The following is a 21,007-nucleotide window of genomic DNA, read 5'->3' as shown; positions in this document are numbered from 1 at the left end:
ACTTTCCAAACAATAACAATGGGAAAGCTTTAATAGGGTTAGTCTTTCGCTCTCTAATCCAGTGCCTTAGAAATGGGCGAGCCACAATGAAGCACCATCAAAATCAAGCGGTGTGAGATGCCTTTCTAATCTGATAAGACATTACAAGTAAACAAAGGGGTGTTGACTGGCATATCACTCTTTTAAGTCATTACAGACAGATCCATATCAGCAGAACTGGTTTACTGAGCGGAAAAATCTACTATATAGTTGTCACATGCTACAAAATCACGAAGTAACCATCATAACGTTATGATATCCAATAATAGGCAGTGGATCTGATTCTAAACACAAACCCAAATAGATAATGTTTCAATCTCAGATGGTCCAAATACATACTTCATGCTTGAAAGCTTTGGTAAATATTTGATAAATAAGACATAAACAAAGAGAGCATATCTCAGAGACTGCGGTCACAATCAGCGTTCTTTCCAGAGCCAAATGAATCATTCTGATAAAGAGCAGTGAAGGTAAAACTGCAGCTCTTCTGCGATAAACACTGCTTTAAAAAAAACTTTTAACCTTTGTCCCTGATCTTTGACCTAGCTTCCTCTGTCATTTTGAAGACATGTCCACAGCCAGATGTAACGATGCCATAAACTCAGTAGGGAGAGCTCGGCCTGAAACAATTCTCAAACATGGCACCTGTGGTTAAGGGTGAGCTCCAGTTAAAATGGTGCTACACCATACAGTTTTACTACAGGAAAGCTGAGCATGCATCACTGACCACGGGACAGACAGCCAAGTAAAGTGTGCTAATGCTGTACTGTTTTGCCGGGAAGGAAATACAGAAAAGCAACGCTGGAATGGCAGTAAAACTATATTCTGTTTTTCATATTCTTTAAATATTTGGTATTCAAAAATTTAAGAAATTAAGAGGAAATTGCTCAAGTGAATTCTTTAGCTCATTTGAATAATTCGGCAGCCCAATTTTTAGGGTGTCCGTGAGGTCTTAAATTTCAAAAATAAATTTTTTGTCCTTAAGTCTTAAAGTTACTGAAATATAGTGCTGTAGCTCCTAAATCATTTTAAACTGGTCTTAATTTTCGTATGTCCAAGTAAAGCTAGCCCTATCTGGCTGACACCCAATCACCAATCTCAAAACTTTTTTGTTTATATTTAAGTTTTTATTGCAAAAAGATATAATTCACAAAAGCTGTTAAACATTTTTACAGCTAATTCTCCAAATTAAACTCCCTAATCAGGGAATCAACACATTCCTTTACATGATCTTCCATTAATACTAAAACTACTTACAGAAGTAACTCCTTAGCTTTTAGCCCTGTATACGTCTTAAACTTTACTCATATTGATCTTGAAAGGGTCTCAAACAGTCTTAAATTTGACCTAAAGAATCCTGCAAACACTCAGAATTTTAGTATATACCAAAGATATGGATAAAGACAAATGGGACTTGGCCCATTTAAATTCAAACTATGCGTGTCGACTTTTCTATGAACACAATTTAGACAACAGACATCTAAACAAACTAAGGGTGCTTTCACATCTATGGTTCAGCTCTTTTGGTCCAGACCAAGAGCAACAAATGATACACTGTAGCATTTTTCTGCATAACCCTGATTCTCAAATCACAAGAATTGAAAAAGGTTTTATTTTGACAAATTGTAATTTTTACTTGGAAGAACTGTTATCAGACCTTAATAGAAAGAAACTAATATTAACATTTATCTCAAACCCATATACTGTATAAGAAATTCAGTAGCCCCAAATAAATTAGCATTTATTTATGTAACTTATTTCTGTAGCTGTACAAATGTGAGCAAACACCAAACTTAAAAGTATGCAGAGCTCTTTGAAAGGTCTAGTAAAACAACATGTATATACACCGAAAAGAGAGACTAGACTAGCTCATAGATTTACTTTATCACTGATGCAAAACTTCACAGCTTGAAGCGTGTCTTCCTTCGCTGTCTGTCTTAAGCAATATCCTGCATTGAAAATTCAGCACAGAGGTCATTGAGAGTGTGTTAGTGGGCTTGGTTTACATAAAGCTGACCAGAAAAAAAAGACAGCAGCTTTCCAGAGATAGCTTACCCATTTCAAACACTGAATGAAACTTTATGGTTTTGTCAGAGGCTAACCAAAACCAGCTTTTGTTTTCCTCTTCAGAGGGAAGCAGGAAGTCACTCTCGCGCTGCTCTCCTTTTGTTGAGGCAGCTCCTGCTGGGATTGGCATTAATGGCTGCAGTTATAGGCTCGTTTAACAGTCATTGTTGTTAACCATCCTCAAATCTAAATGTTCATCCACACTGATAATGCAATAACTTAGAATTCCAACTTATTATGTCACATGACTTCGGAAATCTGTGAAATAATAATGTGAAATATAAACAGATTAGATTTTGGTGTTTGGATTTTAAAATTATTTTTTTATTTACTTATTGCTTACAGTTTCTTTCTTATTTAAAATCCACTGCTCTTCAGCATTATATGTTTTTTTTTTATAAACCTTCAATAAATGGATTTTGAAGCTCAATTTAAAACAAATATTATTATTAAAGATGAAAATAGCTGTTCTGCTCTATATTTATTTGGAAACTGATACATTTAATCAATATTTCGAATGACTGAATAAAAATAAAAATCTTTTGTAATTGTTTTGTTATATTTAGTTGTCAAATTAATCTAAATTTGTCAAAACATCATTTATATTTTTTTTTTTTTTTAAATCACAAAGAAAAAAAAATAGTATTCTTTGGAATGTATAACAAAAAGGTCAGGGTGAAATGGGTACATCGATTTACACCAATGACCAAAGACACTTTGTCAGACTCTGACCAGAGGTCAACCCCTGGGCTGTTGTCACATCCAGACAGAAAAGCAAACATCCCAATTTAGAGCTGTTAGTAACAGCCAAATAAAGAGTTTAGGGCCTCTGTGAATTACCTCAATTCATTAGTTAAACAGTTGTGGCCTCTCAAAGGGCAATCTAAATCATGACATAAATTTGTAAGGGTTAAAACATTCTGCTGCTGCTGCTGTGTTTAAAACCATTACACTGTTCTAATAAAAGTGAATTTGGCAGTCGAGATGGACAAATATGTCCAAAATAACAAAATCGTGACCCAGTGGTTCTAAAAGTGCTTGAATTTGTCCAGAAATCAGCGGTAATGGCTATAAAATAAAATATGATCCTGGAACTCAGCATTTATGGCTAAAGAAAGTTATGACTTAACATGATGACTCAATACTGGTGAAAGATGGACATCATCTTAAAACTGAGAAGAACTAAAATGAAAGATTTATAACCAGTAAGCAAGATATTATAGAAAACTGTACTGCTAAGGTTTTCGCTACTGAAAAAAATTAATATTTCTTTGTTTATTCTAAACGACGAGCTTCAGAACTACATTTAGGATGAGTAAAAAGATTCAAGCATCTGCTGGAGAAGGAATAGGTCAGTAGTTTTTGTTCAGGACTGTGTGGTTTTGGCTGTTCTTTCAAACTAATATATATCAATCTTGAAAGCCTACTCTATTTCCAGAACACAAAAGATCTGAAGGGAAGATGGGTTGCAATCTTGGCTCATTCAATGTGTGAGCGCAAAACAGCATGAAGCGTGTTGATATTCTGTGTGATGTATGTAGTGATTTTCTTACCAAACTCACTGGCGCACATGTGATCCAGAATCACATCCATTTTCATTTCATTGTCGCAAGGGGGACAAACTGGAGGGTGTCCTGAAAGAGAGAAAATGCTGTCAGAGAAATCCAACTTTGGTATCAACATGCAGGAGTAATTGGGATCAAATGTTATTTCTCTGACTACTTTAGCTCTTTGTCCCACTTTCAGTGCATGACTGGAAAGTTTGCAATTGACTTTAAACATTGGGGGAAGAGATCACAGTGCTATTTTTTTTTCTAAATAGAAACTTTATCAACCTTCTATAATTATGTACTCAGACAAGCAGCAGGATTTTGTTCTTGGCTTTTTTTTTAAGGTCCCTGAACATCATTAATGCTTTTAATTGGTAGAACATTTTAATTTTAGTCTCTTAAGTGCTAAATGAAGAGCAGAGCAAAAATTTAAGTCTTTTCTTTTTTGAAGCAAACAAATATGATCTGTGCTATTTCCATTTGTATAAACTATTGTTACAACTTACGAAAGACAGAAAAAAGGAGACATAGGACAACACGGTTATAACCGAGACTGACTGTAATTAAAACAACTATTGTTTCACGGATGCCTCCCTTTAGTCATGGAAACAGAAATTAACCCTTGAATGTAAATTCTCTAACCCACTTTCAAGATTTTGAACTCAAATCTAGAATAATTCTGGTAACAATTTGTTTTGAGTGTCCATTTGAGTATTAATAGACAATACTGTATGCTTAATATCTGTTGATACTGCTCCTTTAACAAACATTTAACTGACTATAAGAAACTTTGCAAGTACATGCCAACTTACACTAACCCTAACCCCAAACTAACAGTCTACTAATAATCTAATGAGAATTAGTTGGCATGTAAATGCAATGTAACTTAAATTCAACAAATGGACCATCAAAATAAAGTGACCACAATTCTGACTAACTACCATTCTAATATATATCTTTATTTTTTGGTGACCAGCTGTTTTTTTTTTTTTTTTTTTTGCATACTACTAGTCAAAAGTTTGGGGTCAGTAGGATTTTAAAATGTTTTAAAATAAGATACTCCTGCTCACCAAGGCTGCGTTTATTTAATCAAAAATACAGTACAAATTGTAAAAAAGTGAAATGTTATTGCACTATAAAATAACTTTTTGTAATTAGTTTACAATTTAATTTAACCATTTATTCCAGTGATTTCAAAGATGAATTTTCAGCTTTATTACTCCAGTCTATTCAGAATTCACTCTAATGTTAGTTATTGTTATTATAATTATTAACATTATGAATAATAAATAGTAGTAAAAGCAATAATAAAGTAATAATTTCATTTGAAATACAATACATACATACATACAATAAGAAAGCAGTTATATAAATAAATATATGAATTTATTTTTAGTAAATATTTAATAATTTACATTTAATTTTAATAAAATAATTAATAAAAAACTGACTCCGTACTTTTGACCGGTATAGTGTATATTTAACATAATATTGTAGAAAATTCACTCAGAGGAAAAAAAAAAAACTGGTTGGAAAAGACTTTCAACCATTTTTGTTGCATCTTTTCTGTGTAATGTAACAGAGGATATACAGGAATCAGAGAGTGACATTCAATATCTTTTAAGACCTTTTTTTAAGACTCTTTCCATACATTTTAAGAGACTTTTTAACCACTTTTCAACCGTAAACACTGGCAAGATTTTATCTTGCAGTCTATTTACTAAATATTACTGTAAAAAATTCATCCAAAACTAAAATATTATTCATATGCTGAATAAATTCTATTAAATCTAGCCAATTCAGCAGGTTGGCGTTTATAGACTATTTTGAGGGATGTAAATGATAACAATAGTCCCAACATATTTCTGGTTTAACCTTTCTTATTTTTATAGCTTCCAAGAATCTATGATAGATGTTTTAACATTAGGTAATGCTTGAATCGCCTCTTGTTACAGTTATGAAATAGTTTGATAAGAAGCAGTAAATGTTCAACGACATCACCCCATTGAAATGGTCTATAGAACTGCAGAAAAGATGGCGTTTTGCTTGGTTACTGCAGTAAACGAAGCAGCATGATGTCAAATCTAGCAGGATTTCATTGATTTCATGAACGACACAGCATCCCGAAATTCGCAGATTTAATTCAGGCAAACTTTAGCATACAACCATACGCTGCATAATCAAAAATGATATAAAATTGAATAGCTTGCAAAATAGCATTTAAGACTTTTTAACTTCTTTTAAGGGTCTTAAATTTATCTACATTGATTTATAAACTTTAAATACTTTATGACCTAGCGGACACACTGTGTGAATGAGCTCCCACTTGCAAGCTACCAGCGTCAAAATGGTGCAAAAAGTAGTATTTAAATTTTTTGTTTTATTTTTTAAAACAAAACTGCATTTTTGCATAATGCGGTAAGTGTAAACTGCTCGGAGGAAGATAAAACAGAGATCCAATTTCAGTGAGTGTCACTTTCTCCACAGGCATTTTTACCAAGAAAACAGTGGACAAATGGTGAGGGCTTAACCCCTTGTAGAAAGTAGGAAAAGTGGAAATCCTTTCTTCTCCCGAGCCCTCACTGCTTGAACCCTACAGTGGGTCGATATGCGAGGGCGGGTCTAATGTATCTGTGGCTTTGGGTTCATTTGACCGTGACGCTGACAGCATGTGATAACAGCTGACAGGATCTCGATGGGGTGCTTATTAATTTAACTTCTCTGGTATTCCAGCTTCCAAGCCACCCTGCTAGAGATCGCTCACTCAGGACTCTGCGTCACTAACAGCAGGCTAGGGCAGATGGCTGAAGTCACAAAAGTATCTTCTCTCAGTGTGGTACATCGTTCTGGCAAACAGTCTGTTCAGTCTTAAGCACCATGTTGCAACTTTTGAAATGGAAATTCCCTTGTAATTTATGAGCCATCTACATAAGCTAGTTGTACTTTCCCTTTTCTGGGACATACAACTATAAGGCTTGAGTGTTTCCATAGGGAAAGTCTGACTGGTGTCCTGATAAAATACCTGGTAACATTAAGATACTTTGAAAAAAAGTCTTATCTAAATTTGCTTTATATTACAGATGCTGTTTTTAAAAGAGTGGAAGTGTATTTATTTCTTTTCTAACCACTGAAAACTTACATTTTCTGCTTAAGTGCCTTTAGTAAATAAAAGCAGCTGTTCAAATCTCTCTCTGTGTCTGAACTAAGCACTATCCTCCTGCATTACCTTATGAAAAAAAACCTTATTAACAGGCACAGCAGGGTGGCCTGGCTTTGAAATGACATTACATCTACAGAAATAATAGGGTTGCTAACAAACAGCCATTTTTACTTGTGTTTTTGACTAAGAAAAGCTACTCAATAAAAGTATCTCTTACAAAAAAGGTAGGCGCTGCAGTTGCGAAATAACACTAAATAAATAAATATGTAAGGGTCGGTTTTTGGAACACATCCTAGTGTTGTCTTGGAACTCAAATAACACCCCAAAATCAATTGCTACCAGCTGTTAAAAAAGCAAAAAAAAAAACCCTGGATATCCATCTATCGTGCTTTACCAAGACGCCACATCCCCTCTGTCTCTGTACCTAGAACACATGTTCTCAAAATCATCAAAATCATCTGTCAAATCAGACACACAAACATGAGATATTTGAGATCCTTAGAGGCAACAAAAGGTGTGATAACTCCAGATGAAAACCCCCAAATGGACACCAGTCCCTGAAAAAACACTGCATCTGTTTTTAAAAAGTTCAGGTGTTATTTCTCACACACAGCAAAAGGTAAAATGCTTGTAAAGTGGGTAAAATAATACTGAATGTATACATTGTGCATGGAGAAACAAAATTGGTTATTGTTATTTAAACTGTAAAACATGTTATTTGCTAAACTTTTTTTCTTTGAACTACAAAATGTGTATAAGAAATATTTCGATTGACTGTAAAATATTCGACCTTAAGTTTACAGTAAATAACTGGATAATAAATTGCATTACTTTTACAGTAAGTTACTGCATGTGAATTCACCGTAAATTACTGTGAGGTAGTTCATAATAACAATACTTCTATCCAAAAAAGTGCCTGTACTAGAAAAAAATCATCCATTTATGTTTTTAATTTCTGTAACATGCAAAAGATTTAGTCCTTTTAGAGTAATTTGCGGTAATCATGATGCCTGCCTTAATTTCCCAATAATATTATGAATACAAATTAATTCAAAGTTAAATCCTGTAAAGTGACACTAATGTAAATTACTGTAAAAATTACAGTGACATTTTGTGAAATTCTGGGATTTTTTTACAGTGTTTGATTTTATGAGGTATATTTAGATTGACTGTAAAATATTCAACCTTAATTTTACAGTAAATTACTGAATAATAGCATTACTTTCACAGTATGTTACTGTATGTAAATTCACAGTAAATTACTGCGAGGTAGTTCATAACAATAATTCTGTAAATATTTCTAAATATCAAAGAAGTGCTTGTACTACAATAAAAAGTTTGTGTATTAATTTCTGTTTTTAATTTTTATAACTAACGTACAAAAGATATAGCCCTTTTTACAGCAATTTGCTGTAATCGTGATGCTTGCCTTAATTTCCCAATAAAATTTATAATTACTAATTATTAATGACTAGTAATTAATACTAATATAATTTACTGTGAAAATTACAGCAACATGATGAGAAATTTCGGGATTTTTTTACAGTGTATGATAATATAAGATATATTTAGATTAGCCATGCATTTGTCTTCATGTTTTCATATTACAACTGAACACATAGACTCCAAATGTTTTTAGAATTAGTCATTTAGACTTACCGTTGGGTTCGGAGGTGGAAGTATCATTGGGTGTGTTGATGCACATGTCATCTTGAGGAAACTTGTCGCAGGTGAGTATATGAGGCCAGGGGAACCCGAATGCTGCCATGATGGGAGAGCAGCCATCACGCACATTTTCACAGAGCCTGCGGCAAGGGTAGATGGGCCTCTCCATACACACAGGGGCAAACAGGGAGCACAGCAACAACTGAGTGCCTGGGTCGCAGTTCTTATGCAACAGAGGCACCCAGCTGCCCGCTTGCTGCTTGACCTCAGCCATACTCTCATGCTCCAGCAAGTTGGGCAGCAGCATCTGGTGATAGCCCACACCTTGACAAAGCCTCAGGTCAACTGGGATGTCCACACACTGGGGTGGCTTGTCATAGTTATCAGGCCAGCCATACTCAAATGTCTGGCCTAAAGAGACCAGTGGCAGTATCAAAATGATGATCCTCCAAAGGGACAAAGATGCAAGGGACTTCATTGTGGACTCCTGCTCAGGAACTCCAGTCAAAGCAACCCCTGAAAACTGTGAGCCTTAAGAGTAAAATCAAGTCCTCTTTGTCTAGAGAATGGGAAGAGAGAGAGACAAATACCTCTGAATTTTATAAGACTCCGAAGTCAAAGTGGTGAAGCGGTGGAAACTCCACCCTTTTGAAGCCCCGTAGCTGTTGCTGACTCGCACGGCGGAGCTGCTTGAAATGCGCTGCGCTGGAGATCAGGGGAGACCGAGAGACAAGCGGCGACCAATAGGAAACTTTCTGCACCTTTTGCTTCTCGTGTGTCAATCAAAGTATTCAATGACCCAATGAATGAGTCAATATCCACCCGCCCGCGCGCGTTTCTCTCGCGAATAACATTAATTTCGATAACATTATTCCTGGCATTGAAATGCATTAGAAGTTATGCTGAAGGCTCGTGATAATTACATTTACTAAAGAGCTGATAAGAGCTACCTGATATGTAAAACATGACTTTTTAAAATCAATACTGTACTGCATGTTAAATGCATGTAGGGACACGCAAAGTTAACGTTAAATGCAATACAATATATTTCTGTTAATACCGCGAACCAGTTATTTAATGTCTTCAGACATTATTCGCTCACTGTTCGTGGTCTCATTTGTAATTCAACAAGCCAAATTAAGTTGTTAAGGTGTGAAATCGGCCGGTGAATGTTAGCTATCCTCTGCGCAGTTGTTTTGCTAATCACATTGGTGAGATAATGAAGTTTGAAGACAGCTCAGAGCTCATTACCACCAGCTCTCGTTGTCACGACATTTTAAAGCAACACCGTCATTATATTGTTCTTCGATGTGGAAAAAATATTACTGTGTAGAATGCACGCGAATTGTTTTCTAAAGTAGTCCCCCGACCTGTGTAGAATAATAGAAAGCTTAATATTATGATAAATGATAGCAGATTGGTATTAAAAATAAAAATTCTCTTGCTTTTCCCAATATGGCATTTAGAAAAAGTGAGTCCTGGTGTTTGGAATAATACAGCCTACACCTAATTGCACACAGTTCCATTTGAACTCAGCCTAAGCCCACAGTTAACATATCTGAAACATTAAAATCCAAAACTTCTAGATCTTCTACACATCTTCTTTAGGACATACTTTATATTTCGTTTAATTGACATTTTAGTTGCCAAATTGAAATAAATTCTATGTTCAGGTTGTGGTACATATCTTGCAGTCAAATCATTAATTACTTTGCAAAAGTATATGTAAGATTGCATTTTTTATGCTTAGTAGCGTGTTAGACAAATTCTAATCAAATTGAGGAAACTTTGGTTTACTTGTTCTTAAAGTAACGAGGCCTACATCATTCCTAAAATATGGTATCAAATATCAGACACTTGACGAACATTTATCTCAATGAACATTGCACTATAATGTTATATTTTTGTTCTTTTATAAGCTGTGTGTTATAAAACTTCCTCTGATCAAATTGATTTACAATTGATTTATTATTTTAGTTTCCATTTCTGAATAAAACTGCCTCTGGATAAAAACTCACAAATGTATGAAAACAAACAAACAAACAAACAAGCATGCATGTATGTATGTATGCTCATTTCTAAACAAAATAGTTTTAATAACTCATCTCGTATAACTTATTTTATTGCCATGATGACAGTAAATAATATTTGACTAGATGTTTTTCAAGACACTTTTATACAGCCTAAAGAGACATTTAAAGGCTTAACTAAATAAATTGGGTTAACTAGGTTAAGGTAACTAGGCAAGTAATCCTATAACGATTGTTTGTTCTGTAGACTATCGAAAAAAAAAAAAAATTATATATATATATATATATATATATATATATATATATATATATATATATATATATATATATAGCTTAAAGTGGCTAATAATTTTGACCTTAAAATGTCTGTGAAAAGTTCCTTGCTCTGTTAAATATCATTTAGTAAATTCAAAAGAGGGCTAATAATTCTGACTTCAACTAATATATATTATAATATACAGCCATATTTTATACAGACAATATAAAAATAGACATTAAAAACCTTGATGACTTTGAATATTATTTAATAATGACTTACCATACAGCCAGCTGAATAATTATTCAGTCAAGTGAAGTAGACTCATATGGTGATTTTATTTGCTTTGATGATATACTATGCTGAATCATGACTCTTATTTTATTTCATAAGCTACAAATAATTAAAGGAAAACCTAAAAACCTTATAACATCTTAATTGTCAATAGTCAAATAAAAAGTATTTAAAGCTGAAATAAGAAATATGCTGATATCTGATGATGTATTAGGAATGCTTTTGAAATGAGACTTTGATCAAGAAAGTCATGTCAGGTTAGAGATTACTTATAAAACACATATTTTGACAAACACATAAGGTTTTACAGCATAAAAGACTTTTTCGAAGAATTTGGTTAAACATAAGTCAGCTAAGACTGAACTTCATTTACGCTAAACTAAACAACATGACACGATCTACATGAGCTTGAACATATCCAAAAGATATGGGGCCTAAAATGCAATGGCGTCAGGAAAAGGGAGTTCAGGCTTATCAGAAGAAACAACGCGAAGCCCTCAACAGCTCTTAACTGAAGCATTTTTTCACCCAGCGCCTTTCCAGAGAAAATTCTTGGCTGATGGACCGGCCAGCCCGAGAGTTTACAGAGTCTCTTAAGCTGAATAAATGAATGCCTTTTCTGTTTGTATAGCCTCTGGTGTAGAGTGAAAAAGAACTTGATCAAGCTAATATCACGCAGAGAGGTGCCTGCATGAATGCTAATTGAATGGCTGTGAGTGGAAAAGTGACCCAACAGTAGGCCTCTTAACATAACATTTAAACCAACAAAGCAAAACTGTGGTTGCTGTATTGAGAGCCCATTGAACCCTTTATGCAAAGTGGTTTCCTCAGCCACAATGGAGATCATTATCAGTAAAATGCGCATGCGGGTACACGAAAGGTCTAATCTAATACTAACCACAGCACCTAAACACAGCAACTTTTCCTGATTTAAAGGAGAATAGATGGATGAATGCAGGAATGTCATGATGCATAATGGGAGGTCTTTGTCTCCTGTTGGAGAGTTCCACACCCATGTGTGAAAAATAAGAAACCTTAATTAAATTACATAGCAAGTTGCATCAATGCCTATTTAACCGTTATAATATCAATTCCAAGGTACTACACATGATGTAAACTGGAAATATGCATTCCATTTGATTTACTCATGACTCCGAAGCCTAAGACTTCATTTATTTAAAATAATGTTGTTCCGACACCTCCTGGGGAATTCACAAGATTGTATACCACATTTCCACAATTTACACCAACCTGTGAGTGCTTGTCTGCATGTGTTGCAAAGCCAATGACTAACATTTACAGATAGCTTTAGAACTTTCATGTTGGGTTGAGGAAACTGAGGGAGAGGGAGTAGGAAATAGTTGTTCCCGTTCATACAGCCCTGTTGATTTAGGCTAAGAGATACTTTTTATATGTCACGCGTCAAGTTATAAAACATGTTCGCACTCCATAATCACTCAGGAGGGAGAAAGCAGTGTACCAGAGAGAAAGCGATTCTGCTTTATTGCTCGTCTCTTAAGACTCTGTTGGACTTGAATTGGTTGCTTAATTTGTGTCTTTGTTAAGGCTTGTCAAGACACTAAATGAGTTGAAGCGGAGTGTCATTCTTGTGCCTTTTGGGGTTTGGCTGCTCTGTAAATCTTTAATTTTACGGTTTCAACTAGACCTTAATTACAAATTAATTATAGACAACCTCGTCTATGTCAAGGTGGATCATGGCAACCATTATGTTTATAAACAAACAACTAGTTTATGTGGGAGATATGTGGGAGTAGGAAAAAGTATCAGTGTAGCAAGGGCATATATTTGCTTTTGATATTGATAATTTGACACCAACCCTAATTGTAAAATTTAAATGTAACTTCACATTTAAAATGTAAAGTTAAAGGAATGTCTGACAAAAAGGAAGATTAATAAAGACTTATTAAAGTACCATTAAATTATTAAACTATATGCACAAATAAAGGCTTATTTGTGCATAATTACTTACCACCAGAACACATTTTTGCAAGTATAATATTGCAATTTTAAGCTGAAAGATGACTTTACATGTTCCTGTTCTTTTCCTTCTCTAAGTGTGCAAACAGAACAGCACATTCTATTTTACACTTAAAAAACTTTAACAAATAAATCAAATACAATTAGTAATAAAAACAACATTAAATCAAGCATGTTGTGTGGTGCAAAAGTAAATGTAGATGGTTTCAGTGGTGTAAACAAATGTCAAATACTCAAACTACTTTGAGTAGTTTTTCTCAGAAATTGTGATTTATTGAGTCGTTTTAAAAATGTGTACTTTTACCTTGAGTCCATTTTTGGTGAAGTATTGGTACTTTTACTCCACTACTTTCCTTCAACCTGCAGCCTCTACTTAGTTTCTTGTCTATGGTTTTTAGAAAAATCAGTGATTCATGTCCAATCAAATCGCCTATAGAAGGTAAATTGCATCATAATGAACTACCTCAAGACAGGGGCTTTTAAGAATTGCAGCAAACTGCTTGGAAGTATTAAAAGTGTCCAAAATCTTTACGCACAATGACCCAGAGAATGTTTAGATGCATGTCACTCATGAGAAGATGGCAGATGTTTACTGTATGATGACCGAAATGACCTTAAACACCCAGCAGGCACAAGACGTCAAGAAATTGACGTTGTACCCCAACGTCGTGGGGACGTTGCATTTTGTTTGGAAATGAAAATCAGGTTGACGTCAGAACCCAACATCAGGCTGCCGTCAATGTCCAACGCCCAACCTAAAATCAACCAAATATCAATGTCTAATGATGTTACAGCTTGATGTTGCGTGGATGTTACCACTATGACTTCCATCAGATGTTGAATTTTGGTTGCCATACTGGACTAATAAATGTCAGTATTTGATGTCAATATGACGTTGGTTTAACAAGTTGGCTCGACGTTGAATTTTGGTCACTTTGCAACACAACCTAAAATCAACGTCATTTGACATTGTTAGTGGACATCAAAATAATTTTGTCTTTAGACGCTGGCTAGATATTGAATTTTGGTCACCTGACATCAAAACCTAAATCTGATCTAATATTAATGTCTTATGGCTTTGTGTGCCTGCTGGGCAATAACTAAATGGACTACAGAATGTTACGTTTACACATCCACAAATTACATTTAAATGCATCAACGTTTTACATCGTGATACTCACTACTCCCGAGTACTTTTTAAAAGAGCTACTTTTTACTCATACTTTGAGTAATATTTACAACAGATACTTTTACTCTACCTGCGCTACATTTTTAGGCAAGTAATGGTACTTTTACTCAAGTATGATTTTTCACTACTCTTTCCACCACTACATGATTTTGCTTTGACAAGGAATAAATGCAGACTTCGCGAAAGGGGGAGGAATATGACACAATAACCATTTTATCTCAATTGTTGTTTTTTCATAATCATCTTGGAGGCCAAAATCAAAATATATATTTTTTTTATTAATTGCACATCCATGGTTACTATTATGGTGAACTTGTAGCGAACTAGACTTCCAGTGACTGATACGTAGCTGCTTATGCTCATGTCTCATCTAAGACTTGCACAGTAAGCCTGACTTGACAATGTATTATTTAATTTTGAAGGCGATTAAATTATTGGTGGGGACATTTTAATAATCAGTGAATGGATATTGGTGGGGACACACCCTAACATCCAAGCTTATTCTACACCCTTACTGTGTAGTGTAAAGTATAACAGTTGATGCTCATTAAAAAAAGAAATAAGATAAATAAATTCTCATGAAGAGGTCTCTGAACCTTCAAGCTGATTTGGTTGATGCAACTTAAGTTGGATTTAGAGCAGACAATGTTTAAAATGATCATTTTGGACATACTGTAGCAATTAGGCATGGAATGATAATCATTTTTAAGGTTTACCATGGTTTGCCAAAGTCAAGGTTTTAAAACCACCAACATTTTCTGCTATATCGTTCCTAAGGTATGTGCACAATTTTTTTTTATTTACTTTTTTTGTTTATGTTTTTAGGACAACAGTATCTTCAGCCGAAAAGATCTCTAAAGAGGCTGTTTTAAATTGTAAAGAAATCTGTTTTTGAAACTAATGAAGACAGCAGAAGTCAATGATTTATGATCATTCAGCCTGACATGTTTACTGCTCCAAAATATTTTAAATGCTTCTCAAAATAAAATATATTGTGTTCAAAGGGAAAAAAGGTTAAGTGTTTTACCCGGACATTTTAAAGTATTATATTTTAGAGCAGTAATCACAATACCCTTAAAACCATGATGTTTTTATGTAAGGTTTTTATACCCTCAGAATCTTATATCGGCCGATGCCTAATAGCAATTAAGTTTTTTTTTTTTTTTTTTGGTAAACCATCATAACATCTCCAGGGTGTTTCAGGATAAAGAGACAATATATCTACCATTCTGCACCACAGGCCTTCAAAAAGTCTGCCAGAGAGTAAAAGATGGACTCTCTGACATTCGCAATGTTCTCTCCAGCCGCCAGCAGGGATGACAGATTGATTTGCGCCGAAGAGAAAAAGAGGAAAAAGTGAGGAGCAGTAAAGCAAACATGCTGTTACTTTTCTTTCACAGCTTAAAGCCAAGGTAAGCAGAGAAAATCCCTTTACCTCCGCAAGTCCATTTAGAAGCCTGTCCCGTGATGGTAGTAACATTGCAGCCGATAACCACTCAAGTCTATAGTTTACCAACCTAACATGTTTTTTTGGTTTATACAGTCAGTGATATCATCATTTAACTTCGCAGACATGATCACCATCCTGTATTCGAGTGAATCAGCTCACATCAGATGTTGGCAAGTTCTTGCTGTAATGTCTGTTAATGATTACAATACACTGACAGCATGCATTAAACCACTTATTATATTTTACACAAATGAGCCAAAAAGAGCTAAACTCTTACAAATTTATAAATTTTTGTTGCTAAAGGGTGACAAACAACGTAGATTAAACACTGCTAAAAATGCAACATACAAAAATAAACAAGCTTATAATGTGGGCAGAATGCTTGATTCTTATTGTTTATAGGGAAAGGTACAACTAGTTCCTGGCAGGTCTGGACCACATGACTGTTCCATATCACAAAGCCAAATTATTTTAGTGATTTCAAAGGTCTTTACGGGTTATAATAAGATTCTTTCAAGAGTACTTTCTAAATTTTATCACAATCTCTCATCTTGCCCACATTACGGTTTGTTCTGTTTATGCATTTTTAAAAACACTTGCGGTGTTCAAAATCATTCTCATGTATCTTCATTCACTATCCTTCTGTTTTTTAATTGTTTTGCTAGCTTGCTTTATATAAATATTTTTCAACTTGCAGTTTACTGCATGTTAATTTGGCATAGAAGGTAAATCTTGGACAATTTACTTATACATTTTAAAATAGATTCATTTATACCTGATATTTCACTGTCCATTGCTGGGAATTAAGTCACCTTACAACGCATTTGTATTCTTAATCTGCCGAGTATACATAAATTATACACTCACAGGCCACTTTATTTGGTACACCTTACTATTACCGTGTTGGATACCCTTTTGCCCTCAGAACTGCCTTAATCCTTCGTGGCATAGATTTAACAGGTACTAGAAATTTTCCTCAGAGATTGTCGTCCATATTGACGTATAGCATCACACGGTTGCTGCAGATTTGTTGGCTGCACATCCATGATGCAAATCTCTAATTCCACCACAACCTAAAAGTGCTCTATTGGATTGACATCTGGTGACTGTGGAGGCCATTTGAGTACAGTGAACTCATTGTCATGTTCAAGATACTAGTCTGAGATGATTCGCGCTTTATGACATGGTACATTATCCTGCTGAAGGTAGACATTAGAAGAAGTACACTGTGGACAAAAAGGGATGGACATAGTCAGCAACAATTCGTACTAAAAGGCCCAAAGTGTGATAAGAAAATATACCCTACACCAACCTCAAGGTTGGACTTGGTTTGCGTTCAGAGTTGCTCTTCTGCATACCTCGATTGTAATGAGTGGTTATTTGAGTTACTGTTGCCTTTCTATCAGCTTGAACCAGTCTGGCCATTCTCCTCTGACCTCTGGCATCAATAAGGCATTTGTGCCAACAGAACTGCGGCTCACTGGATATTTTTTCTTTTTCGGACCATTCTCTGAAAACCCTAGAGATGGCTGTGGTTGTCAAACCCGGCAGATCAGAAGTTACTGAAATACTCAGACCAGCTCATCTGGCACCAACAACCATGCCACGTTAAGTCACATAAATCGCCTTTCTTCCCCTTCTGATGCTTGGATTTAACTGAAGGAGATCGTATTGACCATGTCTACATGGCTAAATGCATTGAGTTGCAGCCATTTGATTGGCTGATTAGAAATTTGCTTTAACAAGCAGTTAGAAAGGTGTACCTAATAAAGTGAGAGGTGAGTGTATATTTATTACTGTGTTGTATTTTATTGTGTTTTATCACCTTTTTTTAAACAAAAAAAAAAAAACAATTAACTTGACATTACATATAAACTTTAAATAAATAACATTTTGACTCTAAACAAACAAAACAAAAAAAAATTAAGTATATATAATTATAATTATTAAAAATAGAAAAAATAGAAAACAGAACAGAACAGATATCACCTTTTTGAAAACAAAAATAAAATTAAATAAAAAAAATAATAATAAAATAATAATAAAAAAAGAAAAGATTTTGCTCCAAAGAGGAGCACCGCAAACTGAACATTTACCAAATCCATGTCAGAACATCTTAATAAAAACAGGGCAGGAGTTTGTGACTGGGAGGTAATGCTGGAGAGCTCAGAGCCATTTTGACATCCATCTGTTTATAATTACAGGAACCTCATGCCACCAAAGAACACACTTTTTTCTCCACTGTATTTTACCACTGAAACATATTTTCATCTGTAAATCATATTAATCTGCTTTGCTGTTTTATATTCTTCAGTATAAGTGCTTCAATATTACCGAGGGATTTCTTTTTGTGCTTAATTTGATTTAAATGGGACAAACTTTAAAAAAAGAGTAGTTGTATATATATATATATATATATATATATATATATATATATATATATATATATATATATATATATATATATATATATATATATGAAAGAAAAATAATAGACCCCAACAAAGTTTGCTTGTCTTCTTTATTTCTTTAAAGCCTGCTTTGATTCATTACATGTACATACAGCCCTGCAGGCTGCACCAACATGTAAATAATCATTATGATCTATAAATTAAACAGTATAATTATAAGACTCACAAATCCAAACCGCAATAGCTTTTTTTTCACCCATGGCTCTAGGACCTGGAGCACAAAGAGCGACTAAAGTAGAGTGAATTAGGTCAGCTGATGCATGACATTCACCAGACGTAGAAACATGTGTTGCGGTGGCTCTGTGACTTCATGCATGGGCAAAGACATTTGTCCAACTTGTGGAGCCTCGGGCCTCTCATCTTTCTTTTGCACGCTACTCGACATGATGCTAAACAGGGCTCTTGGGACACCCAGTTTAACATCCGCACATATAAACCCTCACATAAACAACATTTCACAGCCACGCTAGTTTAAATGAGCGCCAGACATATCAGCTGTCATTTCAGTTCATTTAATTGTGAATCACTGTTTGCCTGAGACCATTATCAACTCAATTACTGCAAATCTTCCAATGCTAACTACCTCGGTGGCTTTATTCTCTAATCAGCTGTGAAATTAGTGGCTTTAATTATGAAATCATGACCCTTAATGACCCCTAAAATGGAATGGCTGCTGATTATTAAAGATAAGGCTATTTGTGTGGCACGTACTGTATACAGCAGTCATTCATTGTCCCTTGAAGTGAAAAGAATGAAACTAGTTTTTTTTAAAACAAAGGCTTTTTAAGTCAGAGCAACACCTCACTGGTGACCATTTGTAAACAAAATGGGAATCTGTCCAGCTTGATGCATTTCTTTTTTCTCACAAAGCAGCTTTAATGTGGTCTCATCAGGAACTCATTGCATTTTAACGAGGAAGGCATGGTGTGTTGCATTTAGTTATTCCAACCACTGAATAATCTGTCCTTCTAGAACCTTCACATTTTAGCCACAAGTCTTTCCCCTGTTTACTGCAACATGCTTTGTGTTCTGGCATATGTGCAATAGTTTGTGTACAATGCATTGTATCCATATAGAGGCTATACTAAGAAACATTCTCAAATTGTTCTTAAAAAGGTTTTCGTAATGTTACAAACAAAGCATTACTTTAGTGTCAGCAGGCTTGATAAAAGTTCACTGGATATGCTAGCATGAAAACATTACTTATTATATTGGTGAAACATACTTTAAACTTCACTAAAGGTCAGATTGACATTTTTTTTTTGGTTTAAATAACTCAGTGACTTGAACCAGTTAGGCTAAAATCACTCTTGAAGAAAAATGCAGAGAGACTTAACTAAAAAATAAATGTGACAACATGTTTTGTTACTTTATATCACTTAAATAAAGCTATTAATGTTTCAATTTAGTTTTTTTCAATTAAACCAGATATGATACCAAATATATAATACTCATAGTTGATTTACTTTACCTTTAGTCAAATAGCAAACGCTTTTGTCCAAAACGACTAACAATTGAAGAGGAATTCAGGAGTTTAACAAGGAGAGGCAAAACTCACAAGAAGTGCTAATTATACAAAGAAACTGTTTGTCCTCTGTGAATTTAGTGCTAGAGTAAAAATCTTTTATTTATTTGTTTCTTTTTAAGAGAGAAAGTATGTGCGTTTCTACAGGTGGTTTGTCAAGCCCACTATATCTGTGTGAAGCACATTTTATAAACTCACAAGATTTCTTCAACCCAGGTTCATTCTGCAAATGTACTGCTATACATTTCTGGAGAGCACCAAATATGTCCCAGGAGGTATTTTTTCGCAGTTTTTGGGAATCCACCAGAGGTGGCTGTGTACACTTTTTGAGAATTTCTCACGCAAGTGCTATTTGCGCCTGCTGTTCTTATGTATATCCACAAGAAGGCACTGGTGACTGATCGACTGACTGACTGATCAACTGACCCACCCTCCTCCTTCCCCAAACCCAAGGAACAGTGTTTCCAAAAGCACCGATTGACCTGAACACTCACTTTAGGTCAGGGGTGAGAAGGGTGCGCGACTTATTTGAGGACCGGGGGGGAGACGAGCGATTTCCGGGAGATTATCACATTTTGCAGGCATTATGAGTCCTGCAAATGCATAGAGACTTGGGATGTCTGAATATCACGTTTAACAAGTGTAGTTAGACGCGATCCAGCGGTAAATCCTTCATAAAATCTCCCAAGTCCACTACTCTCTGTTCAGAGGAGGGCATGACAGCGTGTGGCTGTGTGGTCACGTGATGTGCATTTTCACCGGACAGAGGTCTGTTCAGAAATGCTAGGTAAAACACGGTGTGGATGTGGATCATTTTTGTTCTAGAATGCCATTTAAACACTAAGACGTATGAGTGTAAACAGGGCATGAGTGTGTATTTTTCGCGAGCTGGTTTGCGAAAGGGGGCGGGGCGATGGATCGTGTTGTCTATTGGCCATCGGCGATGGACGATCGGCCCAACCCTAAAACCTAAAGCACACTTCTGGCTACATAATTCGTAAAATGTATATAGGGCTATGTTTTCAAAATGAGCCTAAATGTTTTTTTTTTGTTTTTTTTTATATTGTAAAAATGTAGAATTGTGTCTGGTGCAAATGCACAAAAAAAATGTTGCGAGTGTTGGTTAAAGTGTCAGAAAAGAGCGAAAGAGTGTTTTTCTATTGGTGTGCCTCACACAAGCCCACTTACTAGAGTGAGGCACACTCGAGATTGATAATATTTAGGAGTTTGTGTATGGAGAGACATGGGAGAGGAGAAGGGACTTGGTTTTATTCACATATTTTTTTTTTTAATTGCATTATTATATATATTTT

General features: G+C 35.0%; 2 protein-coding genes across 16 annotated transcripts in view; both read right to left on the bottom strand.

Annotated features, from left to right (window-relative positions):
- zmat4a (zinc finger, matrin-type 4a) overlaps positions 1–21,007 on the bottom strand; it is a 259,922-nt gene that overhangs the window by 213,797 nt on the left and 25,118 nt on the right. The window lies entirely within an intron of this gene.
- sfrp1a (secreted frizzled-related protein 1a) overlaps positions 1–21,007 on the bottom strand; it is a 52,024-nt gene that overhangs the window by 6,275 nt on the left and 24,742 nt on the right. For 5 of the 8 annotated variants that reach the window (XM_073950069.1, XM_073950070.1, XM_073950068.1 and 2 more), the window contains 2 exons: positions 8,476–9,040; positions 3,660–3,740 (listed from right to left, as the gene is read on the bottom strand). In XM_073950069.1, the coding sequence (XP_073806170.1) occupies positions 3,660–3,740; positions 8,476–8,959 (565 nt within the window). In that variant the 5' untranslated portion in view covers positions 8,960–9,040. Of the gene's footprint in view, positions 1–1,144; positions 1,989–2,094; positions 3,741–5,284; positions 8,054–8,144; positions 9,181–21,007 lie in introns of those variants that run through there. The other 3 variants (XR_012405799.1, NM_205585.2, XR_012405800.1) reach the window with 3 other exon arrangements.

This window comes from Danio rerio, chromosome 5 (assembly GCF_049306965.1).
Source record: "Danio rerio strain Tuebingen ecotype United States chromosome 5, GRCz12tu, whole genome shotgun sequence".
NCBI lineage: Eukaryota > Metazoa > Chordata > Actinopteri > Cypriniformes > Danionidae > Danio > Danio rerio.
The sequence above is the reverse complement of the archived record's forward strand: the minus strand, read 5'-3'. Positions and strand labels throughout refer to the sequence as shown.